This window comes from Bombyx mandarina, chromosome 05 (assembly GCF_030267445.1).
Source record: "Bombyx mandarina strain Sakado chromosome 05, ASM3026744v2".
Lineage (NCBI taxonomy): Eukaryota > Metazoa > Arthropoda > Insecta > Lepidoptera > Bombycidae > Bombyx > Bombyx mandarina.
In genome coordinates, this window is record NC_143212.1 from 8854005 (window position 1) to 8874575 (window position 20571).

The 20571-nt window shown below is 35.7% G+C and overlaps 1 protein-coding gene across 6 annotated transcripts in view; it reads left to right on the forward strand.

The window, feature by feature from the left end:
• Nucleotides 1-20571, forward strand: part of grh (grainy head) — a 123674-nt gene that overhangs the window by 93366 nt on the left and 9737 nt on the right. For all 6 annotated transcript variants that reach the window (XM_089727400.1, XM_089727402.1, XM_089727401.1 and 3 more), the window contains 2 exons: nt 1535-1697; nt 18778-18889. In XM_089727400.1, the coding sequence (XP_089583526.1) occupies nt 1535-1697; nt 18778-18889 (275 nt within the window). The remainder of the gene's footprint in view (nt 1-1534; nt 1698-18777; nt 18890-20571) is intronic.

Below are 20571 nucleotides of genomic sequence, written 5' to 3' on the forward strand. Positions count from 1 at the left end.
GGAGTTTATTGTACAACTAGATAAACACCATATAATCACACCAAAGTCATTTCGCTAAAACCACCGATACATTTTGCAGTAAGCATTCTCGTTTCTTTATAACATTCTGTAGAGGTAAAGGATACGTATAAGAGTAATGTGGTATTTATGCGCATCCAATTTGGTAGTGAGTCCACGCTTCCCTACAGGGAGCTGAATCGCGGTCTCTTATTATAGTTTGTGTTTTTATCAGGGGCATTTTGTTGTCGCTGCGTTTGGGGATTTTTTGCGTACTCATCAATTTCCGCGCCTCGCGACTTGATTTATTCATGAAGCGCAATTCCTCTGACTTTACACAGGAAGTATGTTTTTTTTTTTCATTTAGTGCCCATCTGAAATTTGTAATGAGCCTTATTTGAAAACAATGTACATATTCTTTATTTAAAAAAGTAAAAAAAAATATAATTGGATCTGCATTGCATTGTGGCGAAAAAGAATGGAACGAACCGAAAAGCGGCCATTTATTTAGCATGTCACAAACGTAATAAGCTGGTGATCGCGAACAGTCCGTCAAGTATTGGTAAACAAAGGATAGGGAAGTCAAAATGACAATACAGAAAGACGTTGCAAATGTAAATTGCGCTCGGAATCACTTAGGGAGCATCAGATAGGCGAGTACCGCGGCGACCGATCCGTCAACGTCGAACGCTGTTTGCATTACACGGCTTTTATCTTTTCGCTAGGTCGGTTTGAACAGCAACCATCAATGAGGCTGTTTACTAAATCGTTTTCAATAAGGCAATTGTGCAACTTCTAAATTAAATTGTACCGAGTGGTACGCATTCCTGGGTTGAGATTTATTAGCAGTTTAAATTATTAAATATCTTATATTATATATTGCTGTGCTCTTATTTGATTACATAAGTAAAATTACAAGAGAGTCGATAATGACGGGGCCGTTTGTTATTGTAATTTTCCCTTTGTGCGAGTGTGTTGTCGCTGCGTGGGTTGAGCACAGATCTCTAGAGTGACAAGCGGGAAGTGCGAGGTGCGCGTGGCAGTACCCTGTCGATCGCTGCTGTGTGGACTACGACACGAATAGCTAACGATTCGCAGCACGCGATCTCCACTGAATTAGTGAGGTTTTCCTTCCGTTCATCGAATACTCGGAAAATAACCAGAAAATGCTTGCGTACAGTGAACTGGACGTTTATGTCTTTGTAACAGCTCCGTTGACGGGCCGACTGCGCAATTAAGATTTCCACTTTTTGCGCATTTTATTGCTTCGTGGAAACTTTATTGCCGACAACGTGTGTACGTTGATAAGTATCTCAGAGAAGAAATCGTACTTTTTCTAAATGTAACAAAAACCTGCTGCCATTGTACATTTCGTCTTCCAACGACGCTTTATGTGTAATAGTCTACTGCGTTACTCGACAACATGCGACATTTTGACGGTTTATCTAAAATCTACGAAACGCTTTGTAGTTTGTAAGGCTTTGTTTTTTTTTTTTATATAATAAATACTAACTAGAATATTTTTATCTTATATAAGGTTTTCCCCATATGGGTTCAAATACCATTTGGAAACGGCGAGCAGCAGTTCACAGCGGCGCGAAGACGACCGTATCACGTACATCAACAAGGGCCAGTTCTACGGGATTACACTTGAGTACATACACGATCCCGACAAACCACTTAAAAATCAAACTGTAAAGGTGAGAAATTATTTTGTACGATTTTATTTATTTATTACTAATCAATTAAACATATTTTTAAGCGCTATTAGGATTCTATCGTATTTGCGATAAAGATGTAGAAGATGCAAATGTAGTTAACAGTCTAAAAGTTTGTCGGCATACGACGATTTTCTTCTTTTAATTTGTAGATTATTTTATCCTCAACAAAAAATGCCATTAAGTAAACCGTCGTATGATAACGTCACTGAAATTAGACGTAAAACGAGGCAGCAATTAATGTTTTAAAGACTGGTGATCCACATCACGCTAACTAAAAACATCAACATCATTAGCATAGCATTAATATCAGATTTGAGATCTTTCTGAATTGCTTCTAAGCGGATTTTTTACTTTATTGAATGTGCCATCTACATTTTTATAAAAAAAAAAAACTAACCTTGGCACTAAAGTGACCACATGTTTAGTACTAACCGAACCTTGGAAAGTTGATTTTGCACGCTGCAAATGTATTCGCAGTCGTAAAATTTGCCGCTACTTTTCTAGGGTTGACTTCATTTAGACATTCTGAATTCAAGCAGTCATACTTGATGTAAAATTATTGAAATAACGAGAGCCGCAGAAACGTTATCGCATTAATATTTACGAGCGAACTGTGTTACGTGTAATTTTATCGACTCGAAGTAATTTGCATCGCGAATATAAATTGTAACCTACATTAACATAAATTGACGATTAAAAAAAATTGGGTTCTATTTTCAGCATTAAAATGTATGCTCATTCGTTGTTTGACGTTATTTGTATTCTATCACATTGAAAGAATCAGTATTTTAGGAAATCGAATTATTAAATAAATCGATTTATCAGACGCCATTTTCTGTAAAAGACGGTATTACAAAAACGTATGTATCTCCGAAGAAATTTAGCATTGGTATAAATGGCGTTGGCGTTACTTTAGTAACATGGTATCGCTTGAACATCTATGTATCTACATATCGACGCTTGAAAGGCAAACTTGACTAAGCGACAATAACTGCTTTATATATAAATGATAAACAATAACCATATTCGGTGCGCAAAAGAAAGATATTTCTAGGGTCTATTAAAATCATTTCAATCCTACAGCTAGATTCGTTAAAATAGAATTTTTTTCAGGTATTTCATCTTTAAATTAGTCTACTGTAAAGTTCACGCATTGTCGCTTAGTCACGTTTGGCTTTCAAGCGTCGATATACATCAATATGCATAGATAAACAGTAAAGTTGAGTTCGTTTTTCTTTTGTGTTTATCTAACGATTTTCTTTTTTTGTTTACGATGGTTACGATTTTTGTTGTTTAATGGGCGAACTCTATAAAATGGGTAGTTTGTTGTGAGTGGCCGGGAAGAATCCGACCGCAGGCATCTCGTGTCAGTTTCGCCCGCTCTCAGCCACCGTATCTCGTTCACCTTCTTCGTGTATTCACTTTCATAACTTTTTTGTTGCCTGCTGGGCTGCTCGAATTACAAAACAAAACAATATCAGCGCCTTAACGCTGCGCGCCCGCTCGTATATACAATTTGTATCGTTTTTCACGTTACGTGTTCAATAATGTGTAACATTATTTTAGTTTGGAGTACAGGTATGTAGCTGGCTTTGTTGTTTTAACTAGTTTCCAAGGGGAATAATTAAACAATATGGGATAGGATTGTTGATTGTTATTTTTAATTTAACTTTGTTCTAATTAATTCTGGCCACCATTTCTTGTAATCATAACTAAATGTATGTAACACATCTGTCGTACGACAAACGGAGTGTGTCAATAAGCTTCTCTATAGTGTCATTTGGAGCACGAACTAAAATATCATATAACTAATTATTAAGAGACACGCCGCCATGCGAGGCTTGCGGAGAGTACTTTATGGTAGGCAGCGGCTTGGCTCTGCCCCTGGCATTGCTGACGTCCATGAGCGACGGTGACCACTTACCATCAGGTGGGCCGTATGCTCGTCTGCCTACAAAGGCAATAAAAAAAATGCATTTTGAACTTTGTTTGTTGCTAGTCCGATTTCAGTTCAAGTGTTTTGTTCACGAACTCGTGATCTGAGCCTTAATCAATTAACCTGTAATTAACAACTCGGGATTTTATGTTCCCACACCACGAATCATTAAAGTCGGTACAAACTTACAAATGAAAAAAAAAACCTATACCTCCATAATGACACAATGGTGTGGACGATCAATTATCCATGGGAAAATCAAGTTTACACAAAGATCAGAGCCAGTTACATCGCCCACGTGTCGAAGTGGAAATCGGAAATTCCCTGATTATTGTTTCCCGACACTTCCTTTGAAAACTGCATTATCATTAAAGACAAGCTGCACGAAGCATCTTCATACAATTAAATTAGATATTAACCGTGTATACTTGATGTACTAGATTATCCGTAGAAGGTGATCTGGTTAGTCTGGTTTGGATAATTGAGGTTTTAAGTCATTGTTTCGATTTATTGTTTATCTAAGCATCTTGGAAAAGCATACTACAGTAATAGTATTCTGTTTGAGTTGTAGGTAGTTAAATACAAATATCAAAACGAATTTCTAAATAATTATTTTTATTTATTTATTGCTTAGTTGGGTGGACGAGCTCACGGCCCACCGGATGTTAAGTGGTTAGCGGAGCCCATAGACATCTACAACACAAATGCCGCTACCCACCTTGAGACATGAGTTCTAAGGTCTCACTTTCAACTACGGCTGCCCCGCCCTTTAAAACGAAACGCATTACTGCTTCACGGTAGAAATAGGCAAGATGGTGGTACCTACCCGTGCGGACTCACAAGAGGTCCTATCAGTCATTACGCAAATTATGATTTTGCAGGTTTGATTTTTATTGCACTATGTTATTCCTTCACCGTAGAAGTCAATCGTGAACGTTTTTTAAGAACGTATTTCATTGGAAAAATTGGTATCGTATTTCATTGGAAAGATACGAATGCACCGGACGTCTTATCCTTTAGGCCACGACGACTTTACAATACTTTGTTGATTGAGACTTTAATGTGCGATGTTACTAGAGCCGAACTATTAAATTAAAACCGTAAACATGTAATAACAATACTCGTTTTTTTACTTAATCAATATTCAGTACTAAATTCATGACGATTGTAACGAATGTGACGACCAGCTTAAAAAAAAAGGACTTTATTCGAGTATACTAACTAAATTAACCGACTAACCTCCTAAATTGCTTAAAGGATCGCGCGTCGCCTAATTTTTAAATTAAATTTATTACATTGCCTTTAAATATGATTTAAAGTATAACATTTCGGTCAGTATTTGTTTTTTGGTGTATCAGCAACATCGAGTGTGACGGCCAAGGATAATAATGAACATTCTGATCAGTCGTTACGGACCAAGATTTCTATCCCTAGCGCTGTCTAGCGAAGAATACATGCAAATGTACACATGTTCTGTAACAACTGAGACTTAGAACTCATTGTCTCAAGATAGGTAGTAGTACCCATTTAGGATACACCTTGAATTACCATCCACTATTAGCGGTCACCGTCATTGATGTTAGATATATCAGTCAAACTTAGTACAATAAAAACTTACTCAAAAATATTGCTTATTTGTTGCTGGACCAATTTTAATGAATTTTTTTTTATACAAGCTTTAGCTTATCGAGTACAAAAAGGTACAACTGTAAGTAACAAACTGTTTACTGTAGATTATTTATCTTGCTGTTATAACTCGCAATAAATATACATAACTGTATCTGATAACAATGAAAATACATCTCTTAATGTATGTAGCTAACGTTACATAACGTAATTAAATTAATGTTATTTAAACTATACTTACCATAGTTCAAAACCCGGGATACATCTAGTATTAAATAATTTTATTTCACTGAAACAATTTCGTAACTTAACAATGTTGCAATACAACCAATGTAGATTAGAATAAGCAGAAACAATGCGACATAAGTTTGGAGTTATTACGAAATTATTAAGCGGATCGAAAGTTCGATTAAGGCAGCTGTATGGACAAAATAAAATGTATAATATTGCATCGCATTGAATACGGATTCAGATAGATTCAGATCGGAGCTTATCTCGGCGCGATCGAGTCCGCATTGTATAGTTGGGGCCGATAATTAAGACGACGCTTCTGACATTCGCCATATAGGAACACAATGACCGCCCCGGGAGTCCGCTCGGATAATATCGTTCCTCATGAAACAATAACCGTCCTGTATTATGATAAAACAATATAAACGCGGCAAACATCGTGTTTTATCAACGAGAATGCTTTTGTCTCTCGTTCGTAAGACAAAAACATGTTAAGGATTCCGATTTAGGTACACGAACCGATCGCGAAAAGGAATCGTGACCTGAAATGGCTATCGACACTGATGGATGCGCTACGTGAGAATGAACTCATATTTTTGTGTTGGTACGGTCTAAATATTCGCATTCTCATATTACAGTATGGAATGTATCTTAATTTTTGTTTCTGTTAGTAATAATTTATAGCCTTTCATAATTATTTCATGTCCTTACTTGGGTAGCTCCGGTTACTATTTAATACCAAGTGAGACATCGTTATTTCGTCTACCAATCTGCAATAAAATGGCGATGAGATTTATGTCATGATGATGATTTCGAATTCCGTTAACCACTTACATACCTAACAGACGGACCATTAGCTTATTTACGGGTCTATGCAAAAAGTTTTGCCGAAGACGTCAAATGAGAACAAATATGAATATTTTTTTAATAACATTTTATTCTAAAACAGTTAAAATTTGCTTGTCTCTGTTTCTTATAAATAAATTATTGGATTAAATTTTAGTGAAGAAATTAGGCCATATCCAAATCGTACAAATGACCTGTATCTATACTTGTCGCGTACTAGTACAGCTAAATTCATTAAAGTGTGAGTGAAATTTTAATGAACAAGAACTCTTAGACACACCTAACTCATAATAATTAAATCTAGGAACTGTATTTTGTTGTTTATTGTGAAATTGATTTCAACTCAATCAAAAGTACATAAAAAAAAAAACCGAATATTTACGGCTTAAAACCCACAGAGTCAATCGTTATCAAGCGTGGCTAAAAAATTTAAATTCACATGCGATTCGAATTGAAGACGATTTGCGTGCCAGAAGGCGGTTAAGTGACCAGAGAAACTTTAGTAAACAGAGTTTTGCCATGAGAGCGAAACGTGCGTGGCGGGATCGTAATTACAGGCGGCAACGCCCCCGTTTCGGCAAGGCTTTGCCTTCGATTGCGATTCAATCGCTCTCCGGTCTCTCTCCGATGTTCAAGAACACATAACACGAATTTCAGATTTCGTACGTAATTAAAAACGAATTTTCTACCTTCCGATTCAACTCAAAATACTCGAGGACCTACCCAAAGAGTTTCGCACGCCGTACCGACACTTGATTTACATATAAATCCAACACATGACAAATATTATTTTAAAATGTTCATATAAAAAGTTCTGTAAACATGAGTAAGTAGTGAAATATATCGTGCCATTGTAATAAACTTGCATAAAAAGCAGAATGAAAATGATTCGATCAATCACAGAGCATGCGGCAATTAATCATCTACATTTAAGTAGGGCGCTTGTTTGTTATAAAAGTATTCAGTCAATCTGGGGTAGTTTCTGTTACTTTTTTTGTATACGAAATATCTTATCTAAAAGTAAATGAAATTATGCAAAAAAAAATATTTGGAAATCAATTTATTCTTGCTAGTTTCTTAAAACTTACATACATGAAAGTGAAAATAATTAACTTCTGTAAATTCAAGAACTAATTTAACTTCCGTTTAGTTAGTCGAGTAATAACAATTAAGTTGTGTAAATGTTGCGTGTCTGAAGCGCTGCTACACATAAGAACATTTTTTGCTCAATTTTTATCGTCTCTCTGACATCATTGTGTTCGCTTTCGTGCCAGCGGAAACTCATGTAACGAGACGCGTTGTCATTTTATATTTTCTTTTTGTAATATTTTGCGAATTTAATGATTGCTCCCGTTTGCCTTTTTAAGGCAACGGTTAATGATGCCTTTTACGCTGAACGTATTACTCTTGATGAGGGATTATAACGGTCGCATACAGAGCAGTTCGTACCGGGGCGAACGTCATTGGTCTCGCCGCGTCGATTTCGACAAGTGAAGGGCTGTCATACGAGCCCGACGATGTATTTCTCACAGAGAGCATTCGGCTGTAATGAGGTTTTCGTTGTTCGTAAGAAAGGTTTCCGAATCATAAAGCACAAAAAAATCGTGCTCAAATTAGCATACGATGTTGGCAGCGTTGATAGTCGAAAGATGCCAATCATGCAGGTAATCAATCACGCGGTGAGATATCTCAATCCGGTTTGCACCCCTGTCCTTTTGCCGCTTCTCGATTTGGAGACAGCCCGAGCCCAGATCGTCCCAAAAAAACACTAATGATTATAAATTACCGAATTATTCAGCAAACAATTCTCGTATCGTAATTATAATATTACAATATTTTAAAATTTATATTCATTAGAATAAAAATAAAATACAAAATTCTACTAGAGTACAAAAACTACTTCCAAGATCATTATCAATATTACCTTTCAAATTACTGTTCTTAACCATAACAAGACAGTAAATCTTGACTTAAAATTGTGAATACATTTTATTTCTATGTTTTCTTTAAGAGCATGTTGTGCACGGACTTCTGTATAAATGTTATGTTTGATAGAATTGGTTTTTGGTTGGTCGGTAGTCTGACCCTTCCATCAGAATAGGCTCAAAAACTACTAGATGTATTTAATGAAATTTATTCTGTATATTTGTAAAACCATACCATATTATAGTGTAATGTTTAGTATTACTTTCCCAACAGCCAAGAGGGCATTGAACCAAGCAAAAAACAAATGGAAAAAGGTTTTAATCAGAAATTTTCCAATTTTGTGTCTACGACTTACAAGTATGTAACAGTGCTTAATAATTTGCATGTAAGTTTATATGAACGGGCATAAAATTTGTGTGACTGTGACTTTTTTTTGTTGCTTAGATGGGTGGATGGACGAGCTCACAGCCCACCTGGTGTTATGTGCCTACTGGAGCCCATAGACATCTACAACGTAAATGCGCCACCCATCTTGAGATATAAGTTCTAAGGTCACAAGTATACCTAGTTACAAACGGCTGCCCTACCCTTCAAACCGAAACGCATTACTGCTTCACGGCAGAAATAGGCAGGGTGGTGGTACCTACCCGCGCGGACTCACAAGAGGTAATTACGCAAATTACAATTTTTCGGGTTTGATTTGTGTAGATAATCTGTATTAATAATTAATACAAATTAACCTAATTAATACATAGGTTCTATTTTCACTGGTTTCAGTAACCACGTAACAAAAGGTGGGCTGTGAGCTCGTCCACCCATCTAAGCAATAAAAAAAAAACATTGCCTTTTTATCTACCTATTCGCTGGTAACTTAAGGGGCTATTCCAGCTATGCCCGGACGGGAATTGCCATTCAGATTTTACTGCTAATGCAAAATTTTCAAATGTATTTCAGATTTTTTTGTTTTTTTTTATTACTTTCAATTGGTGTGAAGTTACCGGAGCACATGGATATCAAAAATGTTAATGTCACCACTCACCATTGAGTCATGAGTTCTAAGCCTCAACTGTATAGTATACCTAATAGCTGTGGCCTTTATCACAAAGTTAAACAAACAAGATAAACGTAATTCTATCAACCCCTCTACTTTAATTGATAATGTAGTACAACACCATTTCTGACAATTACGACATTTGATGAAAATGACAAAAAACTTATCGTCATTTTATTGTAGATGAGTGGATGAATTAACGACGTCTAACGTTGTATTAAGTGCCCACCCATCTTGAGACATGAGTTCTTAGTCTCAGTTTTCAAGTACATCGGCTGCCTCACCCCTCAAACCTAAATACATTAGTACTTCGCGGCAGAAATAGGCAAGGCGATGGTACCTATTCTTGTGGGCTCACAAGACGACCTACCACCAGTAAAGTTCAATTCTATTTTATTTGTTTAAATGTGAAAAACAGATATTTCAACTAGTTGGGCCTCGAATTATATAATTCGTAAAACCATTATGGTTTTTAGAAAGAAAAAAAAACTTTTAACTTAAGCAATAAAAAACCCAACATATTTTCGAATTCCACATTAAGTAAGTAAGCTTTTTTAATGCTGTTCTGCGCGTCAATTATATAGCTAAATAGGTAGTTAAAAGATAAAGCTTACATATAACTTAATATAACATTAAACCACTTACTCTACCTAGAGAAATATTAAAAAGATAGAGATTGTTTTTGATCCACGTTTTTTTAAAATCACTTAAATTCCAACATAGCCATCGATTTAGTCTCGATATTGTTTTAGTTTCACATATTTTTTTCACATATTAGTAGTGGTGGGTTTTTGCAATATTAATTTTATGAATATATGCATACTGTTTTACCTTTTATTGCGGTAGTAAAGCTTAAGTGATTGATAGACATAACAACGAAAATGCAACCTTAAGATATGCGGTTAAAGTTAAAATTGTATTGCACGGTCTTTCGTCCTAAATAAATGATTACTCCGCCGTAACAATAGGCAAATTGGTATTATATTATACCAATGCGAGCACAAGCTATGCCCTACGACCAGTCAATGTCGGTCGGAAATCGCAGATGTTGGTTTAATACTCAAACAAATCTGCTGCCCATTCTTCGGTGAATCTCATAGTCCATCTTTAACAACTACGGGAAAACATTTGATAGTGCTATTCTAGATAGTATTCTAGACCTCTTGGACTAGTGGTAGGACTTCTTGGGAATCCGCACGGGTAGGTACCACCATCCCGTCTAATTTCTGCCGTGAAGCAGTAATGCGTTTCGGTTTGAAGGGTGGGGCAGCCGTTGTAACTATACTGAGACATTAGAACTTATATCTCAAAGCGGGTGGCCCATTTACGTTGTAGATGTCTATAGGCTCCAGTAACCATTTAACACTAGGCGGGCTGTGAGCTCGTCCACCCATCTAAGCAATAAAAAAAAGAAGATAGACATCACTTGGTAAGCAAGCCTCCGTTAGTTGCTACTATTTCCTATCGTTGATTTTTTTCCACCTATTCGTTGGTAGCTTTGAGGGGCCATTCCAGTTTCACCGGTTTGGTATGCGACCTCATAGGGCTCACTCAGCTTAAGAGAATTTGCTTACACTGGTCCTAACAAGAGCTGTTTACCATCATATTGGAATCGCGACCGACTCAGAAGATTCGACGAAAAAACTAGGTTGGATTTTCGTTCATAACAGCAGTAGCCACACTTATTTTCCTACCTAACATTTTAATTCCTAGTTTCCGAATTCCTATCTTGTTTTATACACACACAAAACATCTAAACATCAGATGAACTGTGATACTAATAGACGAAACATATATTATATTATGTGTATGTAAGTATGTATATTGGTATATAAATATTGGCATATATTTCATATTATATGTAAACTGTATATATTTTGTTTATTGTATGTATATATTTTCTATAATATAATAATGTATTGCTTTTAGCGATAAGACCGCCTATTTTATAAATGTATCTGCTTTTTTGATTGTTTTTCGAATGTAAATTGTGTTTTGGTGTGCAATACAGTGCATTCTCTCATTCTCTCTCTCTCTCTCTCTCTCTCTCTCTCTCTCTCTCTCTCTCTCTCTCTCTCTCTCTCTCTCTCTCTTTCTCTCTCTAAACATAAAACGTTATCGAAATACTGTTCCACTTATCAATATTATGTCGATGTGTATCATATGTGTATTTTTTAATTTTACGCGAAAAAATAGCGATTCGTTTGATGTGCTCAAAGAGCGTGCGCACCGCTCGACTGAGCATGAATTTTCCACCTTCGGTTTCAGGTTCGCGTAACGTGACTCTGTAACAACTACTTTCGTAACATTACGTATTATTCGGTAATATTCTTACGAGTCTTCGCTGGAACGCGTAATCGATTTCTGGATAACGCTGCAAAACATCTATTACGAACGATCTGTTGCTGTCTATCGTATTTCAATTTGTTCATTTGTACACTGTACTGAAAACAAAAAGTTGGTAGGACCTCTTGTGAGTCCACGTGGGTGGGTACCACCACCCTGCCTATTTCTGCCGTGAAGCAGTAATGCGTTTCGGTTTGAAGGGTGGGGCAGACGTTGTAACTATACTTGAGACCTTAGAACTTATATCTCAAGGTGGGTTGCGCATTTACGTTGTGGATGTCTATGGGCTCCAGTAACCACTTAACACCAGGTGGGCTGTGAGCTCGTCCATCCATCTAAGCAATAAAAAAAAATTAAAAATATGGGTTGAATTAATTCAATGTTTTCTCTTAGCCTATGCTTGGGTGAAGATCTGGCAAAGCATGCTAAGTAAGTTTTGATTAAAGGAATTTTTATAAAATTACGTAAGCGCGTATCGGTATGGACACCCATCTTTATTTTAAATCCATAGATGGATCAACGAACTCAAGACTCAGCATCGTGTTAAGTGGTTACCGGAGCCCATAGATATCCCAAGGTAATTGCCACCGCCCACCTTGCATGTGACGCCGAAGTCCCAATTATATTTTGTAAGAGCTGTTCCATCCTTCAAACTAGAATATATGATTCTTTCTCAGCAAAAAAGGCTTACAGGCTTACAGGTTTACTCGTGCAGGCTTACAGTATTTCCTACTAAGCAGTACGCATATTTATAAAATTTGAAGGTTTCATTTTATTAAACACCGACGTCTTAGCAATTGTCTTTTAAGAACAAATCTTCAGAAAAAAATATAGCAGCCTGCGGGACTTGAACACTGGCATATACGCATCGCTTGATACGAATACATCGGGCATCTTATCCTTTAAACCACGGCTCTTTCCCTATTAATGCAACGAAGCATTAAGCTTGCAAGAATAGGCAGTAAGATATGATACCTAAATATAAATCTAATGCATATGGATTGACGGTAATGGTCAAATTAGCTTCACATTGGTTTCCGATAAGCATTTAATATTCCGTGGACAGTAAGCGTAAACTATTTACTCCGATTTTCTGCATGCGCAAACTAACTAGCAATAAAAGTCAATAAACAAACATAAACTGTCCATCAGTTGTACGTAGCAGCATATATCTTCTAGTATATACCTAGCAGCCGTTGTAAATATAAAGGATTAACTTTCACCGGAATTGTCTGGTCAAGTCCGCAATACGACTAAACGTGAATAACGTTACACAATCTGTGGTCCGTCATTGTCTCGATTGAAACTGTCACTGCGCGCGCGTATTTAGCGTCAATCCTTGATAGCATCGAAGCGGTCGTAATCAGCGATATTAGGGTGATCTAACAATAATATTATGCAACCGCGTGACTCGCAGCTTAGAGCACAGCTGTTGTCGTCGATATTTCAAACACAAAACACGAACTTTTTAAAATGTTTTAAATATCGCTGCCTAACAGAAGGCAACGTTGGAATGGCTTTTTACAGATACAGCCTGTAAACGAAGTCCTATATAGTTTTTTTTTATTTTTTTTATGTTTGGAGCAATTATTTTAATAAGTCTTATTCAGAAAAGGTTCCACGAATTCCTATGATCAATTAGAAACAAATAATTATTTGTACACTTCAAATCGTAGATGAGCAACCATATGCTACTAATGTTGATATATGTATATAAACGTATAATAATAAATAAGCTGTAAAAGCGTCTTGATTTGTTTGCTTAAATTTTGTTAAATCCACAAAATTTGGCGCCCGAATATTTTGTAGCGTTATTACGTTCCCGGGCGATCCCAATGAGTACTTTTCGGTTATCAAATTATAATTAGCAAAAGCAAAATTAGCAAAGATTTATTTTATAATATTACATAATTTCAAAAGTATCGTTCTCATGAAATGCAAAACAATTGTGATTTTAAATGCTGCTTAGCGGTGGGCACAGAACCTTAAGCCGCATCATACGACATCGAGTGCCCTACACATTACAATCTGACATTTCCTTTCGACATTTGAGTAGATTAGTGTTACGATGCGACTTCGGATATTAATCCGACGCCCGACAACTCATGGGATTTGCTACGATTTCATCGAGATTTAGCGGTCACTGTACACAGCGTAACTGTTAATGCTATCATCTCATTAAATTTCATGCCACTAGAGTTTCCTGTAATTAAAAGTATTTTATCGTTTGAATATACGATTGATTGACAAAATGTTATATTTTTATAGTTAATTTTAAAGCCAATGTACTTAAAACTCATTTATATTCAAAAGAATGTTTATATCGGCGGATGTGCAGGAACATTAAGCAATTTGTCTACCGGCGGAAACTTGGTATCCCTAGAGATGTATTACGGCCTACGGCTAGACCCCTACTACCTTAAATGTACAAAATTAATTACGATAAGTGCACGTAAAGTGTCTCATATAATTTACATTTAAAACTAAAATTATATTGAAACAATTTCGAAATCCACTCTAGTTAGTATTACTTCTGGTATATACTGCAGGAAGCATTTCGAAGCTAGAGAGTAATAAAATTCACAGTTAACGTCGTGCTATTCAGCGCCCACGACACCTTCAGTGAAGAAAATGCGTTATCGCATTGTTTACGGGACAAAAATTGTCACTGATATATTTCAACTGATGTGGAATAAATTGTGACACGTAGGCAAGAGCGCGGCAGTTACACCCACAATTCCGCTCCGGATTTATGTTGAAATCAACAATCAGAATAGAGAAAACTCGCTGTAAATAACCAAGGCGTTAAAACAACTAACGCAGACAACTAGCCCACTTAACAAACAGACGTATTCCTATCTGATACAGTGTATCTAGACGGCAGACATTACTTTTGTGCTATCGATAAAGCTCAGCGGAGAGTGAAATAGTTTACCATGCTGCTAGTATAAATAATTGTCATAAGCAGATAGCGTTTGATGGATGGAACACAGCGACTTATGCTGTCTCGTTCAGAAGGATTGACTATAGAAACGATGTTTCAAACAATCACATCACAAATTAAAAGTAATTGAAAAACACGTCATGCATATTATTTGTTTACTATATTGTTTACTTGATATAAATTGTTATTGGAGCGATATTTTTCAGAGCTTTGTTGCAATGAGATCGTTGCCACAGTGTTTCAAGACACCCTGTACTTTAGAAGTCTCAGACGCATGTTTCTCGCACGACACATATTTTAAAATAAAAAAAATATGTTTACGAATTATTAGTAACACTGTATAGTCAACTGTTTATCAAAACCTTACGCAAGTGCCACGGAACTGAAGATTAAATCCGAATTAATAGTTTTGTTGATATGTTAACTATGCTATTAACTGACAATTTATAGGTAACAATAAGACAGGTGCGTGGTCACATAGTGTCTTCTCAGGTAATGCTGTCGACTATAGCATCAGTGAGAAATAGGTAGTTCAAGGAATAAAATGAGTACATGGTTTGGACTCCGCATTTAATTAGACCATAAATCTGATACTATCTTAGTTATGTTAAGAAAACAAACACATTATAACGTAATTTATGAAATCACCCAAAGTTTAATAAATAATTAAATGCGGAAATTAAATTGGCTGTTTAAATATTTTTTGTAATGTCTTTGGCTTTTGAAGGTTAATGTCGTCGAATGAAAGATACATTGCAACATACCAAAATCAGTTGTTAGATTTTTTTTTGTATTGTTTTTGTTTCAAAATAAGAACATTAAATTAGTTTTAACAAAAAAACTTTTATGATTTGCACGCTTTGAATTTTTTATATAGTTTCAATTCCTAATTAGATAATTGCGTCTCTAGTGCGGTAGTAAAAACGTTTTTCCGCTTTATCATCACATAATAAACAAGCATCGTTTTCGGATTAACTTTATGTATATATTTACCTAAGATTAATGAATGTTTTTCAACTGTCACTTACTCCCTGATATAGATCGTCGGATTGCGTATATACGAATATACATATGCAATTGGTTATTTATTCAAATAGAGTGACGAAATTAATGCGAGCGCTTGTCGTGGCTTTATCGACTATACACGGACCCAGCGTGTGTCACACATGAGAGAAAGCGTGCTTAATCAGATAACTCAGATTGTCAACCGAGCTCCTGAAATCGGGTCGAATGTCGATACACTCGATTAATTAATTGACGGTCCGAAAAGTTGGAAGTAACTGGTCCGAGAAGCCGAAACTGTGGGCGCTGGCTTGTGTAATGTGTGCGACGTACTTGATACCTACGGAATGACTCTGGCTTTTACGTATGTTCGTTCAGCTCAGTAAATATCGTTGGAAATTATTATGTAAAATAAATTTTTACATGCAAATACATGTACATGCACATAAATGAATACACAAATCAATGTGATAAGAAATCCACAATAACATCACTCTTCAAAATCGTGCCTAATTGTAACAGTACCCATAGTGTATTAGTAATGTCACTAAATTTCCACGTTATTTTTATTCGTTTTATACGTTTATTCCTTTCACACGAAAACAACAATTAAGTTGGATTTTCAATTTAGTAAAACCGACAATCGCAAAAAACATTATTCTATTTTACGGTATAAACATAATTTATGGTATTTGGCAGCTTGGGAAGGCTTCGTAACTAACGTCAATTCGGATTAAAAATCCAATTAACGAGGCGAGCGGTCCGCCGCCCACGGCTTTACTTGAATCAGTATGAAAAATTATCGATGCTTTATTATTTCTGTATAGTTTTATTTGTTTTATTTTTTTAAAACGAAATTACATATCTATAATTTTTCACGTTTTACTTACTATTCACGAATTGCACTTATACGATTGCTGTTCACGAAACATGATAAAATTATTACCCGTTAATTACAACATTAGTTGTAATGCATTCAACAATGAGTTAAAGCGGCTAATGAAATCAAAATGCGAGTTTGCATTTGATAAATTGTATAATTCAAACGTTTAAGATTGTCAATTATAACAATGTATCTTTGTCGTGCAATAATAGCGAACATTGCCTTACCAATTGCAACTGCCGAACGGACACTAAGTTACGTAAACTGTACCGGCTGAAACTATACTAAATTAGCAGGCAAGTGTTTATGAATCATTAGCTCAAATAGACAAAGACTTATACAACTAGTTCAATCATTAAACAATGTGATAATACATTCAACGGCGATATTATGTAACATTCTTTATTGGTGAATTGAAAGCCATCACACCGTAAATTAGAACTGTTGGGCACCGTTGGAATACCTTTGCCACGATAAATAGCTATGTTTACAGTTAGTCATGTATAATGAATTTCGTCAAATACAACGGTGGAATTCTTGTAACGTAGTAAATATTTATATATTTATCATAATCTATGGGATGTTTAGTAGAGGCGGAATACACCGTTACAATTTTGTACATGGGCTATCGGTTAGCGCGCGGCTCGGTTCAGTTTGGGCCAGAGAAAGCCCGCGTCCCGGTTTCTCAATTATTCGCTGATTCCGTGTCAAATTATTCATCTGTTTTCAATGAAATACTTCGTTTAGAAACGCCCAATAGTAATACGAATATAGTCAGTATTAATATCTGAACTATATTAAAAAAGATTTTTTTTGATGCGTGTCTGTTTTTTGTTGGCACTTAGCATACAAGTTTTCTAGCAAGTATTAACCTAAAATATTATAAATCGTTTAATTAGATGTATTTTCAACTATGTATAAATATTGTACATTTGGCAAATCATTACAAATTTCGCTAAATGTCACATAAAAATGATTTATTTACCTTCAAGATTTAGTTGTTTGAAAACCAAACTAACGACCAAACAAAATTTATCAATTAATTTAATTTGAAAGCACAGATTTGTTAAAATATTATTCAATAATACTAAGAATTTGGCCGCCATGAATTCGAAGCTCCCTTTATATATGTACATAGACTTCGCTTTTTTTTTTGTAAACTTCTACACACTGCCTAGGGCCATTATATGCCATTTTAATTCATATACATACAGTTAACTATTCTGAAGTGAAAACCGCATTGAAAACCATGCAAGAGAAGATGCATGCATTAGAAGTTATGATACGCAAACAAACATGAATGCTACTATGTTTTGTACTACTAAAAGATTCTAGTAAAGGTCCTCGTTCATCAGAACGGGAAGGCATTGCTCCTGAGCGCGTTTTCTTGCGAGGCGACCGTTGATCGCATCGATCTATCATTCGGAGTCGCGCTCAGAGGTGCTTTCTCGTCGTTAGCCCTACATGGTGTCGCCGGCACCACGCCTTGCACGAGCCACATCTTTTTCATAGCATTTTCTAATGCTTCGATAGAAATCGTCCTACACGCATAAATTATTGTTTTTTTTTTTATTTGTATAACGGAAATAGTTTGATAATATAACGTGAGTTTTTATAATTGTTTATACGTGTGCAGAATTAAGATGCTTACTGTGTAGTTACGATGTAATTGTAGCGTTCAACTTAATAGCCAAGCAATGCACGCCAGTAACCGCATTTAGCATTATTCGCGAAATGCCTAGGGCGATCCTTTCGTACTTTCCCCATTAAAAGTTTACCATAAACAAGGTCAATGTACAGTAGTTTGCTTCCTTTCTATTAATATATTTTATAATTGCCAGTTGCTTGATTGGATTTTATTTAACATATTTATATCTTAAACTAGCTGACCCGGCAGACTTCGTAGTGCCTCAATCGATAAATAAAACACTTAAACTTTTGTATAAAATAAACTTAAAACAAACAAAAGGCATCCGTCCGACACATCAAAGGAAAAACAAAATTGTTATTTTTATTTAATTCCGAGCATTTTCATATTTATCTACCTTTTAAACCTTCTCTGGACTTCCACAAATAATTCAAGACCAAAATTAGCCAAATCAGTCCAGCCGTTCTCGAGTTTTACCAAGACTAACGAACACCAATTCATTTTTATATATATAGATATGTATTTTCAATTACGCTCTAAAGAATCGAAGTTGGCATTTCACTGCAGTACCTTAGATAAGATTTTTAATTACGTAATATTCATAATTTTAATTGTTACAGAGCGTTGTAATGCTGATGTTCAGAGAAGAGAAATCACCAGAAGACGAAATCAAAGCGTGGCAATTCTGGCACGGGAGGCAGCACTCTGTCAAACAAAGGATACTGGACGCTGGTAAGTTTAACTTCAGTCATATTTAAATACGCTATTTTTACGTAATTAAACATTTTAGATAAAATTACACGGTAAGTTTTGTAACAACGAACGTCTGACGGTAGCGAGATCCTAAGGATCCAAGACACGGTATTTAATGTACAAAAACAGTAGTGCTTGAGGCGACAGAGCAGGATGCCAGTACGTCGCGGTTGCGTGAGGTGGCCGGCGCCCTCTCGGCACGCAGGACCTAATTATCGGACTGCAAGCCAAGATAGCCGCGGAGACGCATCCCGCTACCCACCATTATATTGTATCGTATATATTATGTTACAGCATTTGCATTAATAACGCTTATGACCAACGTAGCTCACACCGACACTAGGATTACGAACTACAAACACATCAATCGTTTTTTTTTCTTCAAACATCAAACGTTTAAATTTTTGTTTGCTCTTAAACTTAAACGATAAAAACACATTACCTTAAGATTTTAGATACTAAGCCGAGTTCTTCTTAGTGTTAAGGATGTTAAGTCAAATAATACGATATAATAAAGATATCCAACCTCTATGCTGAGTTAACAGGAAATCATTAAAATTCGTGGGAAATCTTTAGACGCGGTCGTAACAGCTGCTTGTAAGTCGGTGTAAATAGCTACGAGATAGCTACACGCAAGTTTATTGGAAGGTCAAAAAGAAAGAGAAGAGATAAATGTAATCTCATAGTACAGTCGGTCTCGGATATAATTACCCGGTCGATATCTGTGATCGCATCGCGTGCATTAGCATCTTAATTGCACAATAACTCCGATCACGCGCATCTGCTGCGCTTCTACATACTTACAAAATAAACGTTTTCGATACCTCCGCAAAATCAACACATTATACCTACTCGACTCGTAGGTACATAAAACCTTCATTTGCGATAGTCATCTTTACTAATATTTACATGTGAATCGTTTGATTCGACTGAATTTGATAGGTATACAGATATATAAAAGATTTAATAGTGAATCGTAAAAATAAATGAGAAATTCATGCTTATTTTATTGAGTGAGGAGTCGACCGATTAGAAGTTGCGTCATCGATGAAATTCTTGCTGCTTAGTCGAAAAGTTAAAGTTAAAAAATTTGTTAAAGTTAAAGTTAAATATTGTCTCGAAGGTACAATCTGAATTTATCCAGATTATTATTCGTATTGGAGACAACGCGACAACAGGCATTACCTATAAATTAAATCTCAAGGAAAATAAAAACATGGAAGCCATTAATTCGCGCGGCTGGGCCAAGTTTAATGTCAAGGTTTTTGAGATAATCTCAATGTTAGTTATGTTTTATTTTATTCGTCGAGTTTATTATGCAGGATGAAATAATATCCACAAATAAAGGAATTCAGTAATAATGTAAGTTTTAAACAATGTAATAAATTTTAGTTGTGTGTTAGATTTGTTTTGGACTCGACAATACAGTTAAGCTATTATGAAGGTCGAATCGAGCGTGTACTACTTAATTAAATTACTCATTATTATCTTACTAGATACAGCCTAAAAATTTGTGAAAATATATATTCGAAAAGAACCGAGGAGACGAGTTTCACTGTCTACTATTTTATAGCATTAATTTGTTTAATTAATCATCAGTTAGTTTAAATTAGTATGATTCAAGAACAAATTCGTTTTTAGGCAAGGTCCGTCTTGTGTTA